Source organism: Vanessa atalanta, chromosome 6 (genome assembly GCF_905147765.1).
Source record: "Vanessa atalanta chromosome 6, ilVanAtal1.2, whole genome shotgun sequence".
Lineage (NCBI taxonomy): Eukaryota > Metazoa > Arthropoda > Insecta > Lepidoptera > Nymphalidae > Vanessa > Vanessa atalanta.
In genome coordinates this window covers 6,392,340-6,405,352 of record NC_061876.1, presented here as the reverse complement: position 1 = coordinate 6,405,352, position 13,013 = coordinate 6,392,340, and the positions used below count along the sequence as shown (strand labels likewise).

Sequence of the window (13,013 nt, the reverse complement as noted above, 5' to 3'; positions counted from 1 at the left end):
ACCTGTATATTAGAAATAGCTTCGACCTTCGTAACTGTTGAACGTTCTATGTATAATAACAACGATCTTTCCTTTAAGAACCAAATAGTTTTATCTGAATTTGAAATATTTTAATATAATATGGTAGCTTGTTACAAAAAATATTGTTATCAGATTTGATATTTTAAAATATTGTATTAATTGTAATTGTAAAAGTAAAGCAAGCGAAGGGAACTAAAAATAAGTTATATAAGTTGTAAAGCTATAGCTATTGTTCACGTTATTTATAAAAATATATCAAAGTTCGTATAGTTAATTTCAAATTCCGTAATAAAAAAACAATGCTCGACTTTACGATGTCCGGATGGAATTTGTACGTTTATTCTTATCAACTCACTATAAGTTAGAATTTTTATTGTATTGCGAATGGGTGTTTTTCCTACGGCTAGGTAGCTAGATGATTAGGTGTATTATAGACCTAGGCATAGCGCGGGCGCTAGGCGCAAATCGCGCTCCGCGGTGCGGGGCGGGTGTCGCAAGTGGGGTGCATGGCCGGCCGTCGGCACCGCGCGACCCTGACTGACTTATCTTGCGAACGTGAGCCGCGCGCAAATTCGCATTCTAATGCTGGCGAATTTTACAACCGCGGATTATTTATTACCAACACTATGCCCTATAATTGTTCTTAGTGGAAAATAACGCTAAAACGATCAAAATATATCATACATTAAAAACACATGTATATATCTTATTTATAATGTTAAAGTAAGTAAAACTTTGACCATTATTTTTTTATATAACGTAAAATCAAACCATCATAATATTAGAAATTCAGCTGAGGTGCTAAATTATGTAACTAATATTTGCAAAAAATAATTTAAGCAGTATTTTAGTAGAGTAAGAAATTTTTATTGTATATCGGTGTAATAAATTGATTCATAATATTAAAATCTTGCTGTGATTCATCCAAAGCTTTGTAAATAAATACATTCAACTTTCATTGACAGTTTATTAGGAAAGTGAAACTAGCAATTAGAATAAAAATGCACCAGCAGTTGAATGTTTAAGAAAGTGTTATTGATGTTATCCATTTCTAAAATATTATAAGGAATATAGAAAATTAAAAATTGGAGTTCAATTTTGATTAGTATATCTATAAGAATATGTATTAGCAATATAAAATTGTCTATTTTTATCAAGTTCATACAATTTTATGCTAATCACTAAAACATTAAATTTTATAGCGCGAATGTTTACGGGTATTGTTTGTATGTTACATACATTTATTTTATAGTATTTTCTTAATCAATAACACGATGTCATAAGCATTTACTTCTCAATTGTGCTCTTGCTGAATTACAATAGATGTAACATTACATTGAAACGTTTTTGGGATAATTATACCTACGGATAAAAAGTAATGATTGTTTCATATACTGACTTGGTGACATTCCATCGCTAAACAATAATACTTAGTACTGTTATTTCGGTTTGGAGGGTTAGTGAGCCAATGTAACTGCAGGCGCAAAGGACATTTTATCTTAGCTTCCATGGTTGGTAGTGCATTGACAATGTAAGGAATGGTTTATTTTTCTTACAGCGCCAGTGTCTATGGGCGGTGTTGACCACTTACCATCAGGTGGCCAATTACAAATAAAGTATAAGTCAGTCATTGCGTATAATTTTAAGACTAAAACTGACACATTAATGGCTGACTGACTTATGATACCTTGATTAATTTGTTAAACAAGTCTTGACTATAAAATTAGATTGAGTAGTTCGAAATGTATATAATTGTCTGAAATTGTGTTTAACATTCCATAAATATAATTTGTGCGTCGAAGGCGAAGTTGAAACAAGTGGAGTCGTGTGTTGCCATTTAAAATGGGCTTATTTCACCTTGATGTAACGAACTACAGGTAGCCTTTTGATATCGTAGTAAGAGGTGAGCCTAGGATCTCAAAAGCAGAGTGGCAGGGAGCGGCCGCGGTCGACTCGGACTTTGTAATACAATCGGCCTAGTCAGCGTTCGTTGCCCCGCGACGTCGAGGCCGCTGCTCAGCGCCGAGCGCGCCCGAATACCAACGGAAATCGCAGATCGAAGTGTTGGCGCTGAATTCAAATTTGCTTGCACAATGCACAGGTTGCACTACGCTCAATAAGGTCCTCGTATGCGATACCACAATAATGATATGGTCACTGCACGTGATACAGTCCTTTTAATAGCAACGCTTTTTTATATTAAGAGTAACGACGCGTTGTACCCAATACTCATTTAAAAGTTTACAGCGTATTTAAAGTTAACTATCAATAAGGATGCTTATAAATATTCTTATGTAAGCATTTGTTCCAACCTGCTGTAGAGCTTCGATCTTATTCAATGACAGAAGATTAAGCTTTTATCAACCGTGAGATATAAAAAAAGTTGTTGCTTTTATAAAACTAAAGTTAATAGAAACAGAACTGAGTTTAATAAAACGCTGCTCTTAGTATGATGATATTATGTATTTTTTTCCAACAATCTTTAAATGCATATCGAACTTCGATTGGAGCAATAAACTTGAAAAGTACTGTGACAAGTCTGTGATGACGAACTATCTATAAATATTCAAATCAATTTATCAAAATACTTGTAATATATTTTTTATGTAAACTATCTCGTCACATTTAGGAGGGATATACAGCATATACTGCGCTTACAAATATGAGCTTATAATATATGTGACGCTATATGCATAATATTTATAGTATAGTATTTGAACAAGGCACTAATTATGACTAATATTTTGTCAACACAATAATACCTAGCGTCAGAAGTGAATATAGATAAAGATCTATATTCACTTCTGATGCTATGGACGATATAAACAATGTTTGTATACAAAAGCAAAAGTTAAATATTACGTTATGTCACTCAGAAAGCAGTCTCATGACACTTTAACCCAGTGCGGCGGATTCCGGAGACGGCAACGCGTCGCACCCGATCGCGTTCATTAGTATGGAGACAGTGGCTTGCCACTTTCACTCTCACCAACAACAAGTGTTACGCAAGCCGCAGCTCGACAACTCTCTACTCGGGCGACTGCTATCTCCGCGACGCGCAGCCCCACCTGCCATGCGCTAAACGAGATGAGAGCATAACTCTCGCAAGAATGGTGCAACAACTTCGCGAGTCAACGTAAGACGCATCCTCGTACCTAATGACGAACACAGAAATGAAAGTGTTTCGATTTGTTCATAGTAGGTCAGCGGAGTAGGGCAACTGGGGTCGACGCCCGCGCAGCCTCGCCAGGTGAAAGTGGCCCTCCTCGTCCCCGCGCCCTCCCCCTCCTCCAATGGCGGTAAAGCGCGTCGGCAACTTACCTGCGCACGCGCATGTTTTTTGCAACTTGGCCATGGGGCCTATTACGATAACTGCGAAACAGTGCTCCAGCTGCAAATATGTAAACGCATGGCCTTTATTGTCAATCACGTGACATCATACAGACTTGTAAAATCACTAAGTTAGCAATGCAGTGACTGGTAAATGGACTTCCTGAAAGTTACAATTTATTTTTATTTTAAGATCAACTATATTATTCTGACGAGAAGGTTAATTATTTCTTGGTTTGTGAACCAATAATATCATAATTACCTAGTTGTTTCTAATTTTAAATAGATTATTATGAATTTTAAAGTAAACATGTTACTTAAAAAGGAGTAACATTTCTAATGAGCTAAACTTTATGTATTCATGGCTCTTTAACAGAGAGAAAAAATAAAAAGAAAATTCGACAATTTCCCTCTTTAAATGCATCATTAATTTCATTTCCCACAAGGTAAAATTTTAAAACAAATAAAGCAAAAGTATCATTGTTATTTGTATAACTCTGTATGAAACTAACGCACTTATTGTTAGAGTATCATACATGGAACACTTTATGTAATCGTCAGACGGCTCTAACTAACGATTGAATAGACTCATCTTACGTAAATATAACGTACTTACATACGTAATAAAAAAGCATTATATAACTAAACATATTCCAGGTGTTTTTATTCGATTTTATTATGTTTCAATTGTATTGCGAGCATAAAATAGTATTACACTGATATCGTAAACTTATTTTTGTCATAAATTAGTATTAACGGGTTTTTTTATTTGTTTATAAAATATAATTACATGATTTTTTTTAATAGACGTAACTAGTTTCCAATTTTCAGTAGGTATTCCAGTAAGTTGCAGGATTGTTGGAAATTTCCCGAAATACAAACTTTTATAGTGATGATGATGAACAGTTTATTTTTTTATAAAGTATATAAAAGAAAAACAAAAAATAGCAACTAAATAATTAAATACAGTATGGTATAGGAAAACAAACGTAGTCACGCTTTAAAACCCGCGTAACTGTTACTATTATTAACCTTTCTATAACTTTTATAGAAAAAGCGCAGCTTAGAAGTTCGATGTCGATATTTTCCAGAAAATAACATATTTATTCTTAATTAACAAAATAACAATAGCGAAAGATAAAATATAAATACATATTAGAAATAATAATAAACTAGATAACATAAAATGGAGGTTATATGACCCATTAGAAAACGGTGATTCTAATCTAAGATGACGGATTATGAGTCGGGCTAGTACCACTCATTTTGACAATACTAACTTGAGTTTATTCATTTCGTTCTAATAAGTGAAAGAAAACTTTGCCAGGAAACCTACATCAGTCGAATAGAATTCTGTCACTGGGGCACCCTCAAACCCGCACATAAACAGTGGGCTCCAAACCCTTAAAGAAGAAATAGCCTTTACCCATTGGTGGGACATATACGAACAGTAAAGGTTACTTAAAATGTATTGACCTCTGCGCAAAAACTAATGACAATCACATTCACATAGATATTCTACCGCCAAACATAATACTTTAGTATTATTGTGGTCCATTCCATATTCCTACATATTTAAAATTCATATTGAAACACGAAATATTCCATTTAAATATAATTACAACGCTATTAATTCAATAACGTCTCTTTGATATGCAAGATACTTAGAACATCTGAATCGAATATTCATTCGATACGAGAGAGATTATAATATTTACAAGCTGTGACTTAGATGGGTGAACGCTTGATAAAGCGAGCCGAGGTTACTGCTAGCCCGTGTGGAGCGGGTTGCGACAGCTCAAACAAAGAAAGCGGCAACGGCTCGGCCTTGAGGAGTTCGTCGACCGACTTTTGCGCGTCGCAAGGTTTCGCCAATCGGACTTCTCGCAGCTCCAGGATATTGCCAATTTTATTCAACGCTCTCAAGGCTGCCTTGTCCGGGGCAGGCCTCTTACTTTTCAATTTTGCCGGGGGAAAATATCGCTTAGGAGTACTTTATCAATGTAAAGACTATAGATTTTTACTTGAATAGACTTATGTAATAAATGTACTACTATAATGTTATGTATTCAATCGTTTTATTTTAAACAGGTTAGGAAACTGATTAAATTGTATGTATTTGTACTTGTGTTGATTTAAATATTGAGTCAAAATGTAGATAGGTAAAAGAAAAGTAAAAGTAGTTTTGAAGATTATTCCACCACGTTGCTCCAATGCGAACGAATTACTGGATACACATTTGACACATGCAGGTTATCTCACGATGTCTTTTTTCTACCCTCGCAGCTCAAGCAGGTGTATGTAGTTTATATACATAATTTTTGCATTTTGTGAGATAGAATGTTCGTAACCTTCTTTTACAATCTCATCGTTGCTGTTTCAGGTAGGAGCAAAAAAAAAACATTCATTTAAACGTAGCCGTCAGTGCCCTCAATACATTTTGACATACTTATACGTTTACATTTATGCATACCTACAAAATTACGTACTCAAAACCTAGATCCCGTCTAGCGACACGGTTAGCTTTATCTGACAATCGGTCTAAAAAGTTTAGCTCGTATTTACAACTTCGTTCCAGTATCAATATCTACTATCCCCCTATGTTATTGGTAAATACGATTGGTGTAAACATATAGTTCGTTATATACATATATATAAAGATAGTTGTTGTTATGTCGTTATTTGCATGAAAACTAACCTAAATATTTATCGTCTTCGCTTAACAATTATTCCGTCATATATCACAATCATCAAAGCAAATAGATAAATCTCACTATCCGAAGTCATAAAATGTTATTAGATAAGTCTTCAACACTAACAAATGATCAAATACTTTCTATTATGTGCGTCTAAACTTATAGAAATTGAAAAACAGATTGTATCTATTAACTATTATATAACAAGTTGTATAAGTGTGTGACGAATTTGACGATTATTTAGTGGGCCAGTTAACACAAAAGAAGGCACTAATGTTATTAATTCGTTTGAAAATGTATAATAAAAGTAGCTTCAAAATCATAATTATATAAAAAATATTCTAAAAGCCTCTTAATTTACCATTTCTGGATATATGTCAGCCTTACTATTACATATTTTACTCTGTTTAGGAGGCTTAGTAGATATTCATGTGGTTGAATTTCGTGCCACATATGCAGGTTTCCTGACAATATCTGTTATAAACTGAATCGAGATGTCACAGAATTAAACTTAAGAAAGGATACAAGAACCTATTCTAATAGGAACGACCACTAGGAATATTAATGATTACTTATATGTCGGACATATTACATAGCCAACTATGTACAACTTTTACTCATTTATAATTTTAAAGCATACAATCAGAATTTAAATAGGTGTGTTCATGCAATACTACTAATCCGATTGATGTGGGATTTTTACATTATTATAACTAAAAGCTTCTTATTAGTTTCACTAGGTATAAATAATTTATAATAGATAGAGTGAGAAAAATAACTTTATAAGCGAAAATATAACAGTTATGCAAAATCTCAAAAAATATCTATAGACAAGTGCGACATAGCAACATAATATTTTAATTACCCCTGTTCTTCTAATGGCTACCGTGTACTAATACAGATAGTTCAACTTTCGAAACAAGGGTTAAAACTAAAATTACTACTGTTTTTATGAGATTTACGTTTGATGAAGTTTATTATTAAATAATCACTTTAAGAATCGATTTAATTGTCATAGTGTATTTGTCCTTATAAAAATAAATGTCATCGTAATTTTACGTAGATAATAATTGGCGCTTAATATAATATGACATATATAATGTAGAAATATAAAATAATAAGACCGGAGCAGAAAGACTGTGCTGGTTGTATTAAATATATTTTCAATATTATTGGTATTTTTATCTTATTAAAAAATATATGTAAATGCAATGTATGAGCTTTAAAACAATAATTTAGTTCTTCTGTCTGAATATGTTTTGACTAAAATAATTAAACGGAAATTTTAAATACTATTAATTTAAGTTATTTCTTTTTTTATAGCTAATATGTTGCGATGAAAATTAATCAGTGTTATCTTTTAGATTATTTGTTCGAACGTTCGTCATAAATTACGTAAATCAAAACATGTCCAAAGTCAATAAAGGTTTTACGACGGACACGGTAAATTGTCCGTTCGACCCTGAATTCTAAACAAAGCGACCGTAGAGTACCGTTATTTACGAGCTAACTCTTATCTGTATGTTGTTAACTTTATGTAAAACTTTGATTATGAAAATTTTAAACGATGAAATGTATTTATAGTTTTCAAAATGTTTTATTTCTAGCTAGTTTTAGGTGTTACGGTTCATTGTAACTAAATATAAAGTTCTTGCATGTGATTATAATGTGTAAGAATAACAATCACTTATATAATTATAATCGTCAGGTCAAACCTGTCTGACTATCAACGTAAGCCAACACTAATGAGTATAGAAAGCTAAAATTTCAAACATAGTTTAATTTTGTAACGTAAGCATTTACTAAGAAATTATTTTTTTGGATATTTCAACTTTTAGAGGAGGTTTTCACTTGTACGAAATCGGGACATTCCTCTCTTTGGACCCGATCGGGTACCGATTAGACTTAGGACTTACGTAAATCCATAAAATTTACGTAATTTAACAAGCCAACAGAATCTCGATTGACCAAAAATATTTTACTAACTCGAATCGGAAAGGGAAGAATCTGACCTTATTATGTATTACGAGGCAAATCAAGGACAATATATGATCTTCGTTACTTAACGAATACGACTCTTTATGAATAAACTGATACGTAATTTAGTTCTGACCTATCGCAGGTTAACACTAACATGACAATGTCATATTAATTATAAACACTGTTTCTGTCTCATTAACGTACTTTGTATTCTCAATTATATTCCTATTAAACTTGAGTCACAGTCATAAGAAGTGCAATATAAATGAAATTTATCATTAAGTACAGATAATATTTACAGAACGATTCAAAGAGAACTTTCGATTTTTACCTTAATCGATTTATATCTTGAGGTTTTGTGTTATTGGCCTCATTATTTGTTTTTCCGTTTCTTTAAAAACAATTGTTTCAATTCAATTTCTTAAAAAACAACAACATGAATTTATTGAAAGCAGTTTTTGCCTTCATTCACATCGTGGACTATGTAACGCCGTAAGGAAATTGTTTATCGAGTCGATATTCTTAATCGTTAAATAATACATTTTAATAAAGAAAAACGTCGAGTTTATACTAAGGATAAATATTTTGAAAATCGATCACGCTAACATAATATTTGTTGTTATTTTATGCATTTACAAACATAAAGCCTGTGCTCCTTACTACGTATACATTTATTATGTTATCATGAACATATTCAGAATAACAACCAAGAACTGTCCCAAGAGTCCTCGATTGAGAGTGACTTTCTTGAAAGTAGAGTACTTAGATGATCAATAAATGTCAGTCACACTGCGATTACAATGCAATTAGAAAGCGAATGCTACAAGTTCCAGCGCAGCTCGTAGTTGTATCAGAAGAAAGCGTGCAACGTAGGAAAGTTGGCTGAGGGGGGCGGAGTGGGGCATGCGCGCACGCAGCACCAAAAGTGGTACACTTTCGATCTTAACTCGCGTTGGTGAGAGTTGCGCGAAAATGAAAGTGGTGTGTCATTATGGTCCACTTTCCACGCCGAGGTCAAAAACCCCGTGGACCCGGGTATGCTCTAAGCAAGTTAATTGACAGTCACCAGATCACCGCATGTTGTTGCTACACCGACTTGCTTTAGCTGCTTACAATGAATGTTGTAATCGAATACAAGTGAACTATCCTTTACAATAGACACTGATTGAAATTAATAATAATCTAAGAATTATGAATTCACTTAAACTTATACTTTAAATACTAATGTTCAGTACATTTGGTTAACGTTGGACGCCTATATTTTTTATTAAGTTAAAGTGTATAAATACATTAACAGCGAAAGGAACAAACGTGTCGCTATAAAGAGTTATGATTTTCCATTTCAACGTAACGCTATGTAGGTGAAGTATCATTACTGAATATGGGACGAGGGTGGATACAGGGTGATAGGTGAATGACCTCATGTGACGTCAGTGCGACCTGATGCTGCCCGGACTCTAGAGCGAGCTTAACCCGAACTTCGACCTGATCAAAGTCTGTATTTACATAAATATTATTTATATATAAAATATTTAGACGTAAAAATAGCAAGTATGCTCTGTGTTGTTTATTACATAAATACGTTCATGAAATATTAAATATTTCTGAGTAATTTTGTACGAGGTTACGTTATCTACGTATTTTATTTACTTAATGAAGACAGATTTCATAATTATATTAATATATAAAAAAAACTAAAGTTCTTAAATATTTAAGATTTTTCGGTATTCTCAATAAAGTTTCTTTACAATTTCAAATGCTGTGTGAACTGTACTATTAAGAACTTTCTATTGAACGAAACAATATTCTAATAGAATCTATATATAATAAATTTGTTTTATTGTAAATCGTTTTTCGAAATGATTAAATATATTAATAATTAAAAACATAAATCAATATTGCTTACATTAATGTGTGATGTTTAGTATTTAATATTATTATTATTGTCGGGAATTACATTTTTATCATACGACAGGCATAGTGCCATAGAGTTATTAAATTTTTAATCAAACGAATAGATACGTAAGTTTACTTGATAGAAGGGCTTTGTTCAAGCCCGTCTGGGTATTACTCGTCGTATATTTTACCGTTAAACAGTAATACTTTTATAGTTGCGTCCTAGTTTGAAGGGTGAGTGAACGAACTAGTGTAAATACAACAGGCACAAGGGACATAATAACTTATTTTCCAAGGTTGGTGAAGCATTGGAGATGTAAGGAATGATTAAAATTTGTCAGCGACAAAGTTGGCCAAGTTATTTTTTTTTACACAGATTACAAATCACAATTATATATGAGACAATTTTCTTAATCTTTATATTTCTTATCAATTAAGTAAGAGAGTGACGCATACCTACTTTGAATTTTCAACGATATTTTGTAATATAAACTCTATTTAAATATACATACAATTTAAATCAGTTTTAAAGATTAAATAGTCGACGGACCTTCGAATGTTAAAAAAACTATAATAGTAGTTACACAAGTACTATTGTTGAACAAAACGTCGTTGTAACTAAGGTTACAACTGACGCATCAAAGGGATATGTTATTGCTTCTTTTCATAGAATTATCGACGCTCATAAAAATGTCGTGTTTACGGCAGCTTGCGAGCTCTTAGCGGTAAATTAGTCGCCTTGGCCTAAAAACTGGTCTCCGCTCACCAACCGATTCGCCAATTCTAGATTTAGGTTTTCAGTTCAGTGGGTTGAGATGGACGCTTCCGATTCGGTAAGCGATGTTTTCGTCTAACGCATTATTTCGCCCAATCGGACGTTTATAGCAATATCTTTAGATTAAATAAAGGTGAGGCGATTTCGATTGAATTCGGTTGAATTTGTTTGCTTTGTCTTCATAAGATTGCGTCGTACTGATGAGGTCAGGCCGATGTGAATTGATGACAGACCACAAGTTGAAATAGCCTTATAGTATTTTAAATGAATTTCTATTTAGGTATAAATTTATTGTTTACATTATTGTATGAGCATTTTGCTTTCAATAAATGAAAATAGACAACTACGAGAGCAACCGCCTGAAAAGAATGCCAAGGTTTTATATTTTAATATGAGTGATCCAGACCTGTCTTAGTTACTTCAAAATACTACTTTTTCTGCTTAACGATGTTTATTGTAACTCTTGTAATTTAATTTTAACATTCAGTTCTCTTGTAATTCAAATTTAAGTTCATTTTATACAAATGAATAGGATTTTTTAAAGTTTAGAAACCCGACGTACTCTTTTCTATTTGATCATTTTAGTCAACAGTGTTTCCGTCTTTGAATTATAAACTTATCATAAAATAAACTTGATTGCCAAATATCTTACTCACTCAGTTCGTCAATCGCAGACTTTTAACATTCCACCTTTAATTAATTTCATCCATAGATTGTGAAAAAAAGCAAAAAAACAAATTAAGCTTTCGCTTTTACACACTCGACAAATCACTCTATAAATTAAAAAAAATATATTATTTTGCGATACAGAATTTACATAATAGGCATGTGTTAAATTTTAATGCGGAACGGGAAATACCGTATCTGTCTATCAATTAATAAGAAGGTGCATTTATAAAAACAGACAATAACATTAAACATTTGTTAGGGTAAAGACACTGGTCTCATCGGTTAAGTAGGTACTTTAAACAAAGTAAACAATTTTAAAATTTTGTGAAGGTAAGTCGAATATACCAAAGGGATCACGTAGGGGCGGGCGGCGCGTAGAACTTCTACACGCGCCCCTGCAGCGTGCGGCGGCGTAGCGCGGCCGCGCCATTCGCGCTGACGCCGCCGCCGGTCGCACGCGCCCCTCTCGCGTCGGCTCATGCGTCTCCCGTTAGATATGACTGTGACCGAGTGCCGCCGCCAGCAACTGGAACCCGTGGACCCACCCCAACCACCTACCAACGATGCCGACGTCCTGCTCGGCAGGGTCCTCGCAGGTGAGCCTTAACGATCTGATCACATCAATGCTACAGCCATTGTTTACCACGGCGCGTACAATGTTTATGTCGTTTTTTTTCTCATAAGTTTGTTTAAACATTATTCCTGCATTGCTTGCAATAACATGCTGCAGTTCATTGTTTTATTTTCACACTGAAGTCGCAGTCGTTTGTCAGCGTTTATTTTGTTGTATTGCGTGTTTATCTAATCTACGATCGCTTACGCGTCCTGTACAAATATTGTTTATTGCATATTGTTTTATTAATAGTTAAGGATGTAAATGTCCTTTTCACTTTCTTACGCGTCGAGACATTCTGCGGAGGCGCGGGGGCAGGCCGCGTATCTGGGTCAAGCGGAGTTCATTGCCCTCGGCCTTCCCGGCTATATTCGACGTCGCTAGCTAATCACCGCCGCCTGTATTGCACTACGTACGCATATATTATTAAGCTTACATATTTCAAACTTAGAATTAAATAAACAGTATTTATTTATTTAAATGATCAAAGTCTATTGACATACCCTAATGTTAAACATGATTATTTTTAAATTTACTTCTTTAATTTTAACATTATTTTGCTCATTTATTTGATTTTAACTATTTTGTAACCGCGAGCAATATTATCATTTTTAAATTAATAAGTATGCAATATCTGAAACTTTCAAATCAATCAGGCTGCATGAAGGTGGTAACTTGATATGGGACATACAAACGGATAAGTAAGATATTACATTATTTGCAATGAGAGTGAGTCTACGCTGGATAGTCGACATCATGGTCGAGTCGGGTTTCGCAAGTAGAGCCCATCGTTGAATGCCATTTTATTTTGGAGGCCGTATGCGCGCTCGGAGGGCCCGCGGTCAACGGCCCCAAGCGCTATCTAGGTCGCCTCAGAATAACCTAGCGCCGATACTCTAATAATAATCTAAGCCGAGCCTTGGGACATACTGTTGTCCTACTCTAGCCAGTGTTAAGCACAGTTCACACAAATAGCGACAATGCACGTTTCGCAATATCTACCGTAAAGGCAGCAGCTAACATGATTTCACTA

General features: G+C 33.9%; 1 protein-coding gene across 2 annotated transcripts in view; it reads left to right on the top strand.

Annotated features, from left to right (window-relative positions):
- Positions 1-13,013, top strand: part of LOC125064448 (ecdysone-inducible protein E75) — an 82,057-nt gene that overhangs the window by 29,472 nt on the left and 39,572 nt on the right. Inside the window, exon 1 of one of the 2 annotated variants that reach the window (XM_047671468.1) lies at positions 11,809-11,963. The exons of the other annotated variant lie outside the window; for it this stretch is intronic. Coding sequence (XP_047527424.1) covers positions 11,846-11,963 — 118 coding nt within the window. The 5' untranslated portion in view covers positions 11,809-11,845. Of the gene's footprint in view, positions 1-11,808; positions 11,964-13,013 lie in introns of those variants that run through there. 2 annotated transcript variants of the gene reach the window in all.